At 39.8% G+C, this 19,147-nt stretch overlaps 1 protein-coding gene across 1 annotated transcript; it reads left to right on the plus strand.

The window, feature by feature from the left end:
- The first annotated feature begins 241 nt into the window (after positions 1-241).
- LOC149288268 (cysteine protease ATG4B) lies at positions 242-9,184 on the plus strand. Its single transcript, XM_089492006.1, has 13 exons — positions 242-251; positions 1,312-1,413; positions 2,049-2,120; positions 2,459-2,557; positions 3,340-3,441; positions 4,594-4,666; positions 4,769-4,848; positions 5,084-5,250; positions 7,192-7,270; positions 7,971-8,116; positions 8,196-8,252; positions 8,912-9,005; positions 9,111-9,184. The coding sequence occupies exons 1-13, from the start codon at positions 242-244 to the stop codon at positions 9,182-9,184; spliced, it is 1,155 nt and encodes a 384-aa protein (XP_089348132.1).
- The last annotated feature ends 9,963 nt before the right edge of the window (positions 9,185-19,147 follow it).

Consider the following 19,147-nt stretch of genomic DNA (forward strand, 5'->3'; position numbering starts at 1 on the left):
ATCTTATATATTGGACGTTGGCTAACGTGATTTATAAAACACTTGCAAGCGCACCATGCCGATATTATATTTCGTACAACAACATGGCGCTCTACGTGGATAAGAGGCACATCCGTATTTGCAGACATTCTTAGTTACACCTTAGTAAAGCTGTGTGTAATTGGGCCCTTCCGCTTCCGTAGAAGCATTGATTAGGATTGGTTGTTATTCTTCACTATAAGTGGGTGAAGTAAAAGGGATGATGGACGCAGGTGAGTCCTGCTTTTATGTGTCGGGCTGTCAATCGGTTTATTTCCATCACGTTCGGGTTAGCTGTCACACTGTGCGTGCCTCTACCTTATGACTAGCAATGCATTCCGCCTCTTCTAGGGGGTTACCGTTTTCGTTCTAGTGGGCCTAACAAGAAGATAAAATAGTATTTTAAATGAAGACTTCAGATTCCGTTACATTCAAGGCAGAACTTGTACTTTATTTTCAAATGTAAAATCTGATCATGTTAGTGCTGGTTATCAGATACATCAATAAAAGCTGTGTTTCTAATTTAATAATAAATAACGTCACTGGTGTGGATTTAATTGACATTTTTTAACTTCTTTATTGACCTTCATGAATTAACATTTATACCGATGTCTTATTGCTATGGAAACCGCCTCATCCTTCCTCAGATTGCACCAGTTTGCCTTGGTGTGTCCGTTCCAGATGTGTCATAGCCCTGAATATATGTATTCTACGAAGCTCTGCGTAAACTGTTGGTGCTGTATAAATAAATAATAAATGCCATCGTCTGCACAGATCTGAGCTGTGTATTGATAATACGTTTACATTTAACCAGAATAGTGTGAACGGATGGACACACAGTGCAGGTGCCTCCTCGTACTCGTAGAACAGCGATAGTCTGTCTTCGTCTTGTAATGTGATGACGTTCTGCAAAGTTTGACACGTGTTACAGGCGATCGAGTCATTTCACTCATGCGTGACTATCCATATTTCTGATTTATATTGATATGAAAGTAATAATAGTAGGAAATAAGATCCAAAATGTTCATGAAGAGTTAAAAGGTAGATTACACCTTACTAAGGTATTTCTTTTCATCTCCATCTAATCACAGGCAGCAGCAGTCGCCCTCTTTTAAGCGTTTGACCGTTCTGTTTCCCAAAAAGGAGTGCAGCAAACTTTTGAGAGAATTAGTTTTTTTACTATAAAGCATTGTTTAATGGAGATTTTTTCAGCGGCTTTAAACATATTGATAACGTTTTACATGATGTTACTATTTTGTTAGATATAGTGATCTTTCCCTTTTTTTCCTACAGCAACCCTGACATATGATACCCTGCGATTTGCCGATACCCCAGACTTTCCTGAAACAGCAGAGCCGGTCTGGGTGCTGGGCAGGAAATACAGTGCATTGACAGGTGCTGGAACTTTAACTCTTCATATTTATCTCCTTATTTTATATATAAATATATATAATTTGGTCTGTGATTCTACAACCTCACCTAATCGTTCCATGTGATCCCATTTCTCCTTTAAAGATCTGATCCCCTAACTGTTGCTCATCAGTTCACCTCTCCATTATTGCTTCTCTCCAGCTGTAACCATATAGTCTATATCTACCCTCTAGCTTTCCACATCTGATTTATAGCCCATTCCCAGCTTACCATGTCTGATCCCCTAATTTATCCTCTGCTTCCCGTTTGACCATATAACCCGTGACCAGTTATCCATCTTTCAGTTTATAATTCCTCTCTAGTTCACTGCTCGCCCCAGCTTTCTCTCTTTCACATCGTCGTCATTTCCCATCTCCCATCCTACAACCTCTAATGTTTCCATCAGCCCTGTCCAGCTGTCCATCTCAGGCCCCTCTCCTGTCTTCATTTGCTCTGTATCGCCCATGCTGCCTCTCTTGTCTGAACTAATTCATTCGCCTCTAATATTGTTATTTTCACAGCGACCGTCTCGTATTCTTATGCACAATGCTTTTTGCACCTATTGCTTGCTTGTGTCCACCGCACACTTGCTAATTATCTGCTGTGTTTTCTTGTTGCAGAAAAGGAGGAACTTCTGAATGATATCACATCCAGACTCTGGTTCACTTACAGAAGAAACTTTCAAGCAATAGGTGTGTTGGAATGAATTTATGAATACATCAGTCAAGTTTCTTAATCAAAGAGGTTAAAATCAGTCATTTATTGTTTATAATTGATGACTGATGTGGTGTAAAATGCTCAGTTTATTGCATTATTCAATTAATTTCATTGTGCACTTCCGTTGAAATCAATGTGAGTACTTTTTGTGAATGATGCACCACCCATCATTGGGTGTGCTGCCCATGGGCACTAGTAATCAGGAAAGTAACTTGGCCAAATACATTTCCTGCAAGCCAATGCCATTTGAAGGAATTGTTGGTTTTCCTCTTTGAATATTTATAGCGTTCTGTTTCTTCCCTTTCGTTTTCAGGAGGAACGGGTCCTACATCTGACACAGGCTGGGGTTGCATGCTGCGCTGCGGGCAGATGATTTTTGCTCAGGCTCTCCTTTGTCGGCACATAGGACGAGGTAAGATGATGTTGATCTTGTTCATCCTTTTGTTGTGTGTTTGATACAGTTAGTTCTTTCAATGTCAGGAAGCATTGTTATGTGATGACATGCAAACGATGATTTAATCGAGGCATCGATCACTCTGCCTATGACTCACGACACCGCTTATTCTTCTATATGCAATAAACATTACTTTTTGTCTTAATATGGGATAGCCATGCTTTTTATAGTTCACCAGTCATTGGAAAATGACATTGTGGCACTTTGTAGGGCGTAACATTTCATCTATACATTGTGCTAGCCTATTGTATAGGTGGGGAGTTATTTAAAAGTTTAAATTGCCCCCCTTGTATGTCTGTGCTGGCATAGGCACGCAAGTATAGTGTTCTGGGATAAAACAATATGCTGTCTGGGTGAGCCAGACCCGGGCAGCCATGTGAGGAAACACCTGGCACAGGTATTGAGATAATTCTAATTTTGTATATAATATACTTCATTACTAGTAATTCTTCAGGCATAATGTGTATATGAAGTGTTATAGACTGCAATATAGACTTTAATGTATTCCACATACTTCTTTGCTGTATTTGTTTTTAGCGTACATCATAATGCTGGGTTGCTAATAAGATTCGTCATGCTTTATGTATAGCATTACTCAGACTGGATAGACTGGCTTTTAAATAGAAGAGCTGGACTTGTAATCTGAGATCCATCACTTGATCAGGCTTTTCAGTTCGGTTCAGCTAACTCATAAATGAAGGCGCTAACTATATCCTTCTCATTATGTCTCTCTTATGTAGACTGGAGGTGGGACGGGCAGAAAAAGCCACAGGGGGAATACCTTAACATCCTAACAGCTTTTCTGGATAAGAAGGACAGCTACTACTCCATCCATCAGATCGGTGAGAGAGCGTGCGTGGCTGAATGAAATGTATGTAAAACAGGAGGTGCTCGCTAAACACTGCGTCCTTTTGTTTTGGGATGATAGTTAGAAAATGCCATTATTACAGGAGTTTCAATAACTCATGGCTGGCTTACTGGACTCCTGTGCTGCGTTTGATAGGTTTTGATTTAGCTAGGGTCAGTCAGATGTATAGCAATACAAAGGCACTTATAATGAATGTGACATGGAGCTGCGGAAATAATTGGGACAGACTTTAGGGAGGCGCTGAAGACACCAGTGTGACACCCGATCAACAAGTTGCTGCGTAGATGTGAGTATTTAAGTGGCTCTGGTGTGAAATACTGGCACAAATCTAGTAATTACTGTAAAGTACTGATTATATAACTATAGCTGGCACATCAAGACACAATTCTAATTTTTCCTCTTAAAGGCTCACTGATGCCCCACTTTTTTTTTGGGGGGGGGGGTAGCTCAGCACAGTCCAAGACTGAACCAAGCAGTGTAATATGTCAGTGTGTTAGCTTGCCAGACTTGGCTGGGGTCTTGGAAGCAGCAAAGAGGATGGACTTGTGACCACTGCATTTTGCCACTGCTAATGTTGCCCTAACTCCTTTTGTTATGCATAATTATATATATATATATATATATATTTGAATTGCTATAGTGCAGGAGATCAGACCTTACCTTTGCTGCACATCGCGGAGCTGCTTGTGTTATGGGCTTCCTTGGTTTGCCACCAAAAAGAAACCCAAATTTGAAATCCATAAAAAGATGGTTTATCTTTTTAGAAGCAGCACCGTTGTAGCGATGTACAAATACAATCATGAACCCTCATCTATGGTGAAGCCCTGTACTAAATTTCTACATAAAGTGAGCCTTAGCACTGTTAGGCAGTATTAGTGTTACTGACAAACGTTTTTAGTCTATGACGGTGTTACTAATGTATTATATATAATATAGCAAATAGTATGTTTCAGAGGAATTTCTCTTGTTCTTAGTGTATAAAGTTCATAGTAAGAACATTGGATCTGGATGTATTTTCTCACTGTAGAGATTTTTTCCCTCTGGTACATCTAGGTCTGTGTTTGTCAGCAGCGTATACAATGGGTTTAGACCTTTTAGCACTTACTTGGTTCTAATGTTTCTGCAGCCCAAATGGGAGTTGGAGAAGGCAAATATATCGGACAGTGGTATGGGCCAAACACTGTGGCACAGGTGCTAAGGTATGTAACTTGCAACCATAATATATTTTAATCTAATCCTGTAACCGTACTTTATGGTTTATTCCTTCTTCCAATAATGCTTTCCTGTTGCTTTCACTTTAGGAAGCTCACTGCTTTTGACGGTTGGAGCTCCATCGCAGTTCACGTAGCAATGGACAACACCGTAATAACACAAGAGATACGTAAGTGGTTTTGGGAGAGGGTGAAGAATGGCATATACAGTTCCCGGGAATGAATATCCCAGAGATCCCCAAATTCCCGTTGTGTTCTATCGAATAGTGCCACTTTTTGGTTGAGACAAGTTGTTTTACCATATGGAAATAGGACGTGATTACTGTATCGGCTTGTCCCTCTGCCGTAAATATTGTAAAAGTATGTGAAACATGACTCGAACGCTGATCTGCTTGCTGTCCGCAGGGAGATTGTGCAGAGCGGGGAGCGCAGAGAGCTGTGAGGCTGGGCCCCTGTGTAACGGTCACTCTGGGGCATCACATTCAGACGGGCCGTGGAAGCCTCTTGTGCTGCTCATACCTCTACGTCTGGGACTCAGCGAGATCAATGAAGCGTATATTGAAACACTGAAGGTAATCAGTTCTACTAAGTGACACTGTGTGTTTACCTTAGTTACAACGCTGTAACAGTTCACAACCAGTGCAACATGTGACACAAGGAAAGATTGAGATTTTACCATCTAGATTGGGGCTGTGTAATGTTTCCATACCATATGCCTGTAGATTTTCAGATGAAGCTCATCATGTAAGTACTGGAGGGATTTTCAGGAGAACTATAATCACTGTTTAACATTTTAAAGAGTGGCTGGCAGGGTGCACTGTGTAAAGTGTGACACACAAAATTGCTAAATTATATATAAGAAGTTATACTTGCATCCAGGGTGCTGGTTCTTGAGGCATGCTAATATGGCTCCCTATAGTGATATGAGCGCACAGCATTCCGTGATACGGTGTGGCGGACCGTGGGTGCACACACCTGCATAAGCAGACAGCCATGTTTGTAATTTCCATGTTTGTAATCTCTATGATGACTTATTACAGGCAGCGGGATAAGAGAAGCATTTTGGGTTAGGCTTAGGGGGTAAATCTAATAATTAGGTTACATAGATATATTGTATACACATATACAGTCGTGTGAAAAAGAAAGTATACCTCTTAGAATTCTATGGTTTTACATATCAGGACATAACAATCATCTGTTCCTTATCAGGTCTAAAAATGAGGTAACTACAGCCTCAGATGAACAACAACATATGGCATATTACACCATGTCATGATTTATATAAAAATTAAGCCAAAATGGAGAAGCCAAGCGTTAAAAACGAAGTACACCTTATAATTCAATAGCTTACAGAACCACCTTTAGCAGCAATAACTTGAAGTAATAGTTTTCTGTATGATTTTATCAGTCCCTCATATATTTGTGGGGGAATTTTAGCCCACTCTTCTTTACAACGTTGCTTTATTTCATTGAGGTATGCAGACGTATGTTTATGCACAGCTCTGTTAAGGTCCCACCAAAGCATTTCGATCAGGTTGAGGTCTGGACTTTGACTCGGCCATTACAACACCTTGATTCTTCTCTTGTTCAGCCATTCTGTTGTAAATTTTCGGGTGTGCTTGGGATCATTGTTCTGTTTCATGACCCAATTTCAGCCAAGCTTTAGCTGTCGGAGGAACGGCCTTACATTTGACACTAGAATACTTTAGTATACAGAGGGGCTCATGGTCCACTCAATGACTGCAAGGTTCCCAGGTCCTGTGGCTGCAAGACAAGCCCAAATAATAAGCCCTCCACCGCTGTGCAATTGGTGTGTTTGTGCTGATATGCTGTGTTTGGTTTTCGCCAAAGTGGCACTGTGCGTGATGGCCAAACATCTCCACTTTAGTCATGTCTGTCCAAAGGACATTGTTCCAGAAGGCGTGCGGTTTGTTTGGATACAACTTTTGCAAACCTGAACCATGCTGCCTCCTGGCATCTCTTGTTCAGTCTTTTTGTAATTGTACTTGTCATGAACATGCTGAGGCCTGTAGCGTCTGAGATGTAACTCTAGGGTTTTTTGCAATTTCACTGTGCATTCCATGGTCTGACATTGGGTTGAATTCGCTGGGATGTCCACTCCTGGGAAGATTGGCAACTGTTTTACACTTTTAAATGATCTGTAGAATGATAGACTTCAAATAGATACCTGCATGCTCCAGCCCAGTAAACTGCTGGAATGTTGGCTTTATAGAGGTGATCATGCTTGTTGATGATCAATTAATTAAGGGCATTTGATTAACAGCACCTGTCTGCTACTTAGCATCTTAATTCCTTTGTACTTCGCTTTTCACACATGGCTTCTCCCTTTTGGCCTTATTTTTGTTGAGTAAATCATGACGCGGTGTAATATGTGTTGTTGTTCATCTGAACTGTGTGTGTGTGTGTGTGTGTGTATATATATATGTGTGTGTGTGTGTGTGTGTGTGTGTGTATATATTAATATATTCTAATGTGTGTTTTCCACCTCACAGCAATGCTTCATGCTCCCTCAGTCATTAGGAGTTATTGGTGGGAGGCCTAATAGCGCTCATTACTTCATTGGATATGTTGGTAAGTAATCTTTTGGTCCAGCTTTGCGCTCATGTCTTACATGTAGTGGGGTGCATACTAATGAGAAGCTCATATGGGATGGCTGGATGCTAGTAAGACTTAACACAATCAGGAAAATGACAGTACGATGGATATCTATATATCTATATATAATATATATACAGCTGAGGGCCACAGCTCACCAGGGACCTCCAGCTGCACAGAAACTAGGTTTCTGTTAGTCCTCAATCACTGTAGCCAGACCTTTGTACACAAACCAGTTGGGCAAAAGTCAATTATTAAAAGTTTGCTTGATTGCAGTAACACGATCCATATTCGCTATTATTAGGCAATCATGTAAATAGATTTGCATTACTTCCTATCTGCGTAATACATTTTAGGGTGTATTCTCTAACCTGACAGTTTGCAGGAGGGTTGAACATTTCAGCTTGCTTACTTCATTATAATTATAAAGGGCCCGCCACAGCTTCTCCTGCAAGAAGGCAAAACTGACCCTGGGGACTCCTGGGTTAGTGGGTACACCCCAGAGTCTGCTGTGCTGTCTCAGCTGGGCAGGAACAGGCAAAATCGGGAATTACAAAGGTGACCATTCATTATGAAACTTTAATAATAAACTTTCTGTAGTCCATATAAATGAATAGATCAGGCGAAAGCGAGTTCCTTTAATAAAACACTCAAGGTATCAGTTATCACTTTGCAGGCGAAGAGTTGATCTATCTGGACCCCCACACTACACAGCCTACCGTGGAGCCCAGTGACTGCAGTTTTATAGCAGACGAGAGCTTCCACTGCCAGCATCCGCCGTGCCGAATGCACGTTTCCGAGATCGACCCCTCTATAGCAGTGGTAAGTGAGCGTGTACTCGTCGAAAGAGACAGCCGCTGCCATAGACTTTACATTGAGTCCTCGTTTTTATTTCTTCTAGGGCTTTTTCTGCAACACACAAGATGACTTTGATGACTGGTGCCAACACTTTAGAAAGGTGTGTGCGGAATCCTAGGAAACATTACATTTTATAGCGCGTCGGCATATGGCAAAATCACAATATATTTCCTCCTAACACTCAGCCAGCATCCTTATCAATGCGTCTAAAAGACCAACAACCTCCACAGATCATTCTGACTCGACCAACTCATCCCCATCCAAGCAGTACTCTCTTACTGTTACACTTCCCCATCCCTTATGCTAGTTCTATCCATTAACTAGTGTCCATGTTAATCCACTATTTTAAAATAAGTTACCATTGTAAAATAAAAATTTAAAAAAGCACTAATAAGGACCCCATGTACTAAATATTGCATATTGAGTGTGTGTGTGTGTGTGTATGTGTATATATGTATGTATGTGTGTGTGTGTGTGTATATATATATGTATGTGTATGTATATATATATATATATATATATATATATACAGCTTAAGTCTGAGAGCCTGCCTGTGTGAGTGGGGGAATTAACTGTATTTGGAGACACTGCTGCAAAGTACAAAGCTAATGAATGTATACAGTTGAGGATATTTCATGTTGTATGTTAATCACATGGCTACACAATGTTTCATGTTTGAGGATGACTGCTCCGTAGCTTGTATTTTTTTTCTCGATTCCTCTGGCTCCGTAGCTTGTATTAACGTTTGTATCTTGACAGCTTTGTTTGACTGGAGGAGCTTTACCAATGTTTGAAGTGGTGGATCAGCTACCTCTACATTTATCCAATCCCGATGTGCTGAACCTCACGCCAGGTAACACAAGCCGTTCCGTACACAATGCTTTATAAGCACGTGGAGTTTGTTGCGAGTCCACGCAGAGGCAGATCTAATGCTTTACTCTCATCTGTTTGGCCGCAGATTCCTCGGACACTGATCGACTTGACAGATTCTTTGACTCCGAAGATGAAGAATTTGAAATCTTATCTTTTTGAGGTCAATAGACTCCTAAAACAACTGACTGTAAGAGGAAACAACATGCTTACTTTATTCCGAAGCAAGACACGCTCCCTTGTGGTATAAAGGACTCTCGAGAGACTGCTGGATATTTTATGCTCTCTGGGACTGTTGGAAGATTCCAGTTGTGGATTTGCCTGTACCACGCATCACATCATAGTGCTCCATGTCTTCACATGGTGCGTACGGCTACTGCTTCTGGATTCAGCGGGGAATTTTTTTCATGCTTTGGTTTATTACATTCCATGCACAGGAAAAATGCCACTACTAAAAAAAAAAAATGAAAATATGGATAAAAATGAGAGTGAAGAGGAAAATATTGGAAATATCATTGCCTGGAGTTGGAATTTGTAGTAGCACATTGTAGCTGTAGATACCAGGCTGAGAAGGTTTTCTAGAGGAAAAGCTGGTGACAAAATAAGGGGGCTCAGGACAAATATAATAACGAATTAATAGGATGAGTGAGAAGAATCAGCTGCCTTTTACAAGATAGTGCTGGGGATATCTGAGACTATGCCTTGGGGTGAAGATACTTTGCACTCAGCATTGAGTGTCTCGGGTCCTCTAGAAACGCGGGGTTTGTGCTGCGTACGGTACAGGAACTGCATAATCGTTTGACGTTCACGCCGCTAATGCTTTGCGCCTTTTTATTTTAAATTGTGACCCTTCAGATATATTACACTCTTAATAATTAAGAACACGTTTTACTTTCTTTGTTAAAATCTGCACTTGCGGATCAGTATTGCTACTTGGTCTTAAATTAAAAACTATTTAATAAAGAAAAAAAATGGTGCCCTTAAAGTAGTGGTGTCTTCAAAAACATTTTGGAATCAAACTGTCTAATATTTTAACAATTTACACCTTTTTGCTTATTGTAGCAAAAGGTTAGCAAACCTGAGTTATGAAACTCTTGCTTTGGACAGTAGGTCTAAAACATGCTATGCGCTAAATGAGGGCCAATCTGGAAGGGCCGTACAGATCAAGAGCACATAAGGGAATGGAATATACTTATATAAACTTATCAGCCATAATATTATGACCACTGACAGATGAAGTGAATTACACTGATTATCTTGTTATCATGGTGCATGTCAGTGGGTGGGATATATTAGGCAGCAAGTGAAAATTGTGTCCTCAAAGTTGATGTGTCAGAAGCACAGTGGCATCTCCAAAACTGCAGTGGTCAGTACCTATCAAAAGTGGTCCAAGGAAGGAAAAGCAGTGAACCAAGGCTCATTGATGCACGTAGGTGGTGAAGGCTGACCCTGTTAGGGATATTAATGAGACAAAATAGGCAAAACCAATATTTTATCACACACACAAAATAACGACGCTACCAGATATTGTAGGACCACATCCACAATATTAATTTAAGGAGATCCCCTATATTTTATCTCCGATCCTAAATCCTTTCAGATCGCCGAAAATTATAATTCAAATTAGATAGATATCGCCACGATAGTCAATAAAAATATCATTTATTATAAACGCAATTTATAAAATATATATATGAGTCATACAGTGCATGATATAAAACAGAAAATTCTTAAAACATGTCAAATTACATCAGTTCCAAATACAGTATATAATCGAAAGTTATCAATATGAATTACTACTTTATGAGTCTAACACACACAATTAATTTCCAGTCCACTCAGCAACCAAAATAATAATCGTGGTAATAAAAAGATCACTAACTCTTTATATGTTAGTTCAACTAATATGACATAATAGGAGTATTAGTGAAGTTCCTAATAGATGCAAATGATGTCAAACTTCATCTACAGGTAAAAATACCTTTTCATTATTGTCATCATCACGGGTTATAAGCTGCAGTCTCACAAGCCGTCATATACAATAATGCCAAATACTTGCTATTTCCCAGAAACGGGGAATTCTATATGAAGAAGACAAAATTCATCTCTATTCAGAATAATAAAACAATTATAATTACCACCTCTTGTTGCTGTTGTCCAACTGGTCCTTGTAGAAATTAATCCAGGTTCAGTGGTAAGAAATTAAGTGGGCAGAAATATAACTTTCTAAAAGTTATATAGGTTAGGACTCAAAATAACTCTTAAGAGTAAAATTATGGTGCCAGGATCTTAAGATTCCAATTCTCCGGGGTAAATTTGGTGAATGAGTCCGTCAGGGTCTGTCTGTTTCAGGGTGCCTTTGTTTTTAGGGTGAGTCTTTCAAGGTGGGTCCTACGGTGAGTCCCTTAGTTATTAAAGACATCAGCTTTTAAAGACAGAGCTTATTATCATAGCCTCCACCTCTTGATTGGAATTATCCAATCATAACAGTGGGTTTTACCCATTATAATTAGGACTGCTACTCATATTTACACCGTTGTAATTTCTTAATTTACCTCCGAGAGACGCTCTGGTCTAAGAATTAACTTAAGACCATTACTTATGTGTTTGGAATTTATCCATGGTCATCCTTATCTTTAGATGTTACCTCTTAGATAGTAAATCAGGTCTTTGTAGTCACCCATATCTCCAGACGTTGCCTCCTAGGTAGTAAATTAGGTTTTGGTGGTCTTACGACATATCCCCCATTCTAATTTACATTCCTAAGGATATGTAGTGTCTACTCCTTAACTTTCTCATGGGAGATGACGTTAATTGGATCATATATACCGAAACATCTATATACATGAATACTTCTTTGTTCTCAATTATAGAGGGAACAAAGACAGAAAGAAATAATCACTATATGATTAAGTAAACTAAAATGGCTCTAACTCCATTTTGTGCTCATGTAAAATACAGAATATATAGAATACATGTTTTCCCTCATAAAATATCTGACAACCCGTGTGGTCAGATCCAGCAGATAAGGTACTGTATCTCAATTGCTGAAAAAGTTAGTGGTGGTTCTGATAGAAAGGTGTCAGAACACACAGTGCATCACAGTTTGTTGCGTATGGGGCTGTGTAGCCTCAGACCAGTGAGTGCCAATGCTGACCCCTGTCTACTACCAAAAGCATAATGGGCACATAAGCATAAGAACTGGACCACAGAGTAATGGAAGAAGGTGGCCTCGTCTGATGAATCACATTTCCTTTTACATCATCTGGATGGCCAGGTGTGTGTTTCGTTTACCTGGAGAACACATGGCACAGGATGTACTAATGGGAAGAAGGCAAGCTGGTGGAGGGAGTGTGATGCTTTGGGATACCTTGGGTCCTGCCATTCATATGCATTGTTGCAGACCACATACACCCTTTCATGGACACTGTGTTCCCTGATGGCATTGGCCTCTTTCCACAGGATAGTGTGCCCTGCCACAAAGCAAAAATGGTTCAGGAATGGTTTGAGGAACACGACGAGTTCAAGGTGTTCACTTGGCCTCCAAATACCCCAGATCTCAATCCAATCGAGCATCTGTGGGATGTGCTGGAAAACCAAGTCCAATCCATGGGGGACCCATCTCGCAACTTACATGACTTAAAGGATCTGCTGCTAACGTCTTGGTGCAGATACCACAGAACACCTTCAGAGGTCTAGTGGAGTCCATGCCTCGAAGGATCAGGGCTGTTTTGGCTGCAAAAGGGGGGGCCTAATGTCATATAGCCGATCAGTGTATATAGCCTCCAATGCTGTTTTACTATTTAACCTGGAAACATAGGTGATGTTGCCTGGCAACTTTATGGGGGGGAAAATGAAACATTGATCACGCTTTGGATCTTTAAAAGATGAAATATACAGAATCCAATAACAACATTTTGTATTCTCTACATCTGATTAAAAACTACTAATACAACAAATCAAACGTCAGCCTCAACCCCTATCGTTGTACATAATCTTTTCATTAAAAATTTAAACCTGAGAAATGTAAAGACTCAGGAATATCGCATTATTTTTTTATTTTTAATGTATGCATTAGATGCTTTCACACACAGGAATGCTACAGCTTTTCGAATAAAGATTATGCTTCATATAAAAGGAAAGCTCCTAGATACAAAAGATTAAAGGGAAACTGAGATCGATTATCACATGGGAAGACAACATCGGCAAATCTTTCCCAGTAAAATTCCAGCTACAAGAATCATTCCTTAGCCTTTTTCATAGAAATGAATACATTTTATAGTGAAATCCCATAGTATTATCACCAATAGAAGTTAACTGATGTGCGGTCGTGTTCACTATGACGACAGGTTTCCACAACTGCTGCTTCTATGTCACAGACACTTATTGTGTGCAATACACTTAAGACAATAATGCTTAACCCCTTAACGACCTTTGCCGGTTCAGGACCGTCATGGAAAAACGGTCGCTTAACGACCTTTGACGGTCCTGAACCGTCAAAAAATTAAATAAGCTTAGAAAGTGATCAACGATCACTTTCTTCGCTTAAACGGCGTTACTGTAATGCCTCGATGTCGAGGCATTCAGCAAGGCCGAGATCGGCATCGGGGGCCATGTCTGGCCCCTCCCCGGGGCGTCAACAGCCGCCATACATTGTATGGCGGCGGACGCCCGTTTTAAAAGCGTTTAGGAGGCGATCAACGATCACCTCCTAAACTTAAATGGTGTCGCTGGAATGCCTCGATCAGGAGGCATCCAGCGACACCAAACACTTACCTCTGGATGGGCTGTGACCGCTCCGGAGAGCGGTCACAGCCGCAGCTGCCGGTGATCTTCGCCATCAGCAAGATGGCGGCGGACCGGGAAAAAAAACAATAAAGAAGAGAGTTCGCTAGACGGTCTCCAGACCCTCTAGAGAACTCTGGCTCCACTTGCAGGTTGAATACAGGTACTGCACTCAACCATGCAAGTCAATGGAGCCCAGCTTTCTAATCACAATGTGATTAGTAAAATATAAAAAAAAAAAAAAAAATGGGAAAAAAAAATGTGCTAACATTTAAAAATAATTATGCAGTGATGTCACTAGATGAACCATCCAGTACCAGCAAAATGTGTAAAAAAATATAAAAAAAAGTATTAAAAAAGTAAAATAAAAAAATAAAGTTTATTATTTTGAGAAAGTGCTAAGATTTCTCAAAAATATCAACAAAGAGTTAAAATAAAAGCACTTCAAATACCCAAGGGGTGTCTAATATAAAAAAAAAATGGCTGATGCGGTAAATTGGAGTGGCCGAGCTCAAAGATAGGGCATAGGTACAGACTGACCAAAATGGAGAAAAAAAGCGCACTTCCCAAATGTGGCATTTTAAATCTCAAACAACACGACAAACCCATGCATGTCGGGTATCACTGCACTCAGGAGATGTTCCTGAACACACATTGGGGTGTTGTTTGACAGTGACATATACCAGAACCTGTATATCTATAACTAAAGTACAATTTGTGTGAAAAAAATAAAAAAAAATTACTATTACAAAGTTTGACAAAGTGTAGTTGTATAATTGGTGCATGGAAAGGGTTAAAATAACCGCATTTGGAATACCCTGGGGTGTCTAGTTTTCAAAATTATATGGTTTGAATGGGTTAAATTGAGTTAACCGGCTTCAAAGATGTTCCAAAGAGGAGATGGAGGCAGACTGACCAGATTTGTTAAAAAAGATTTGGAAATCATAAAACGCTGCTTGTACTTATTGCCCTATAACTTACAAAAAACAGCAAAAAAACCATAAAAACATTGGGTATTTCTAAACTCAGGACAAGTAGTAGAATCTATTTAGCTAGTTTTTTTACTTGTTTTTTTAGGTGAGTAAAAGATTTTTCAAATAAAAGTCATAAAATGTGTTTTTTTTCAATTTTTCACCATGTTTTTTTATTTTTTTTATAGTAAATAAGATGATACGATCAAAATAATGGTATCTGAAGAAAGCCCATCTTGTCCTGAGAAAAACAATATATAACTTATGTGGGTACACTAAATGGGTGAGGAGAAAATTACAGCTGAACACAAGCACCACAAAAGTATTAAAACAGCCTCGGTCCCACAGGGTACAAAAAGAAAAAATGAGCCCGGTCCTTAAGGGGTTAATTGTTTTGTTTACTTATATTTTTATTTGTTATAAATGGTTAATCCATATGTGATTTTCTTCTGATGGTGCATGTCAATGCTCAGACATGCATTATATACCAATAAAATTATACATTTAAATAAAACAAAGTTAGTTAACTGAAATCTTGGAATCAATTTGGTGAATTTAACAATTCAAAGATTTATATTCCACCTGCACCTACTTGTAGTAAATAAAACATCTAAATACTGTACTTAATTATGGATGTTCTTATGGCTTCCAAGCTCTCTTTAGTCAGATTGTAAAATGCCTGTATCCCCAAGTTGGAATAATTTAAAATACAAATCAATTATCAATACTTCACAAAAAAAGTTATAAGCATACTTATACAGTGTTACAAAATCTGGGAATTTTGGACATTAAAATATCAAGTTAGCAGAAAAAGTTCCTCTCCCAAAACTAAAATATAGTATATATATATTGTGGTAAAGTGTATGGGAGAGTGGTTGATGGGGTATATATCTCACTTGGTTTCCTCAGCCAGGCACGGTAGCAAACCCAGGAGCCCTCAGGTGAGGCTTCCTAAGCTCATTACTGGGGAGGAAGCCTTAACCCCTTCAGGACCGGGATTTTGATACTAAGGTGTCGCTAAAGGACCGGAGCCGTTTTTGTGTTTTTGCCATGTCTTTCTTCAACTGTAATTTCTCTCTTATCAATTGGTGCACCCACACAAATCATATATTGTTTTTTTCAGCACAAGTAGGGCTTTCATTTGAAACCATAGTAAGCTGGGTAGTACATTGTTTTGTTTGAAAAAAACTGGAAAAAGTGGGGAAAAAATGAAAAAACGCATTTTTTTTACAGTTTTGTATACATACAAATTGTACACACATTAAACCAATGGGAAAAAATTATCCCAAATATATTCATTAACTTGTCCTGATTTGGAAACCACCCAACATGGCCAGGATTTTTATCTATTTTGACCAGTATAGGGCAAATATTGCAAGGCATGCATCACGTTTTTGAAATGTAATTTTTTTCAAATTTGGCATGGCAGTCTAATAACTGCAATAGTTGTCACAGATACTGATTACCCCCCCAAAATTATATGTTTATGAACAGTAGATAAGTCAAGGTGTACAACTAGGGTCATTTTGACACTTTTCAAACAGGGATTTTATCGCCAATTGCTGCCAAATTTTGAGGTATTTTTATATTTTTTTGGTTTTTTTTGCATATGTTGCAATGTTGCTTTAGATTTTATATTATATTTTGTATAGAATATGTGCAACTGCAGAACAAAACACCAAATTGTTCACCAACATCCCCCGGTTCCAACAAGGCCTCACATGCATGGTTCATGCATTTTTTGAGGAAGCTATGAGGGCAAAACTGGAACATGCGCATTTTCGCTTTCACATTTGGAATTTTCAGAAATTGGTTTCCTGGGCCCATATCCCATTTGGGACATTTTGGAAGCCCCCTGCTGTAAATTACCCCATAAAAGTATATATTTATGAACAGTAGACAAGTCAAGGTGTTCAACTAGGGTAGTTTTGACAGTTTTCAGCTAGCCTTATCTTCACTGATGTCTGCCAAAGTTCACGGAAAATTTATTTTATTGCGTTTTTAACAAATACATTTCAATGTTAAAATTTATTTCTTGCACAGCATATGTGCAACAGTGGAAGAAAGCACCACATTTTGTTCACCAACACCCCCCGGTTCCAACAAGGCCTCACATGCATGGTTCATGTATTTTTTGAGGAAGCTATGAGGGCAAAACTGGAACATGTGCATTTACATTTTTTTAAATATTTTTTTTCATCAGATTACTTGTAAGTGACAGGTTTAGGCCGCTGACATCAATCAGGGAGACCGATCAATAATCAGCGACTTAAAATGTCACCGACAAGTGATCAGGTAATAATTATGATTTTTTCATTTTATTAATAATTTGTGTTTTTTCATAATTACCCTAGATGACCCCTCTCCCTTTGTAGAGCAGGGTCATCCGTGGGCTGCCATAATGATCCGATCACTCCTATTGGCCAGGGGCGATCTGATCAGCCCAGCATTTGACCTGGAAGCACCCTGGACTTTCAGGTCAGTGCTGTTATTTTTTTTTTTATTATTATTATTATTTTATTAATTTTTTTTAATTTTTTTTTTTTTAATTATTATTAATTATTTTTTTTAACTCTTTCAATGCTGATGCTCCATTGAAGCACAGCATTGATTGATATTTAGTCCCCACAAGCTTGTGGGGACTAATATTAACCCCTGCAATGCTGCGATGGGGGTCATACACAATCGCAGCATTGAAGAGGTTAATTGAGGAAGAGGGGGGTAGGGGTTAACTGAGGAAGGGTGGGGGTGGGGGGGTCTGGTCTCCACACTCATGTGGAGACCAAAGAACCCTGTCTCCCTGTCCCTGAAGCTGCCTCTGGCAGCTGGGACACAATCTCCAATAGACTGGAGATTGTAGGGGAGGAGTCTCTCTAATCAGTCCTACAGGACTGATCAGAGGACTTCTGGGGGCTCGTTTTTGCTGTTGCTGGTCTGCCTGGGCTTCCAGGCAGACCACCAGCAGCAGAACCCCCTAAAAAACGGGAATTAACCCCTTCAATGCCGCGATCGCGGCATTGAAAGGGTTAACGCTGCACTGACGCTCTCATGGAGCGATCAGGCAGCAGGGGGGTGTTGGATCAGGTCCCCACACTTGTGTGGGGACCCATTCAATACCCCCCCCCCTTCCCTGAAGCTGCCTGTGGCAGCTGAAACCGCGATTGCAGATTTTTCTGCAATCGCTGTTTCTGCCTACAAAATCACTCCGTGGGAGCGATCGTGGGCTTGGGGGCGGGCTTAGACAGGCTGTGCTGTCTGCCCAGGAGTCCTGGGCAGACAGCAGCAGCAGCGCCCCCACGATCACCGCGATTGTGGTGATGTGGGGGCGTTTTTTGGAGGAGACGTACCTGGTACGTCCCGGTCTACCGGTGACTGTTAACCAGGAAGTACCAGGTACGTCCCGGTACTGAAGGGGTTAAAAGAGAGGGCTGTTGGGTTTGAAGGGGGGGGAAACTGAGTGAAGGAGCAGCTACAGCCAGCGCTGCAGCCCACCAGGTATGAAGCTTTACCTATGGAAAACCTGTTACTTTGCTTTGTGCCAGACCTTAGGTTTGTAGAGAGGTATCCGGATGTTTAGTTAGAGCCGGACAGGCTTAGAGTTTGTTTTGTTTACAAGGTGCTCTGTGCCTACAGCATCCAAATAAACACGCTTTACGTTTGAAACCTGTGTGAATACTGTCATTGCCGCCCCATGCGTGAGCTGTTCCCTACTAATATATATATATATATGTGTGTGTGTATACATTTATAGTTTTACAACGGAGGATCATAAGAAACAAAAGTTGTTGCTCATTGTGGGATACAGTTCTAATCCGCAAATATATTTTGGTCATTTTCTATTAACCCCAAATTCCTCCAGTGGTGAAAAACATTAATAAGAACCATTGTGTGTAGAAACTGATTTAGCAGCCTTGCAAACGAGGAAACTCTTAATCATCTGTTTAGGCAAGATATGATTTCAACTTTTTGGTAAAGCCAATACAAAGATGCAAATTTAACCACTTCATGATAGTAGCTGAACATATTGCCTTTAGCACACAAAAAAAATAAAAAAAAAAGTACCAGATTTAACAGCACTTCCCAAATGAGAACCCTTTTTGTACTGACCACCCACATGTATGATGCAAGAACAGATTTAGCGTCCTAAGCCCATAGAGAAGAAAAAACAAACAAACACTGTATATGATTTATTATTCTTCATTAGGAATTATACTAAATATTATTTTTGATTCATACTCCCTGTATTTAAAATGCACAACGCTGGCAACCCCATCAATATATCTATAAAGCCTGATCCTCAATTATATTTTACATACAATTGGAGCAACACGTATAGTATTTTTAAAAGATTAAGGAATGTCTGTTTAGC

This window comes from Sceloporus occidentalis, unplaced genomic scaffold (genome assembly GCF_023333645.1).
Source record: "Sceloporus occidentalis isolate IW3139 unplaced genomic scaffold, rSceOcc1.0.p SCAF_53, whole genome shotgun sequence".
Lineage (NCBI taxonomy): Eukaryota > Metazoa > Chordata > Lepidosauria > Squamata > Phrynosomatidae > Sceloporus > Sceloporus occidentalis.

Coding starts and splice junctions, on each gene's coding strand:
- LOC149288268 (XM_089492006.1), top strand. Junction 8,253..8,911: donor GGTGCCAACACTTTAGAAAG/GTGTGTGCGGAA, acceptor GTATCTTGACAG/CTTTGTTTGACTGGAGGAGC. Junction 9,006..9,110: donor TGTGCTGAACCTCACGCCAG/GTAACACAAGCC, acceptor GTTTGGCCGCAG/ATTCCTCGGACACTGATCGA.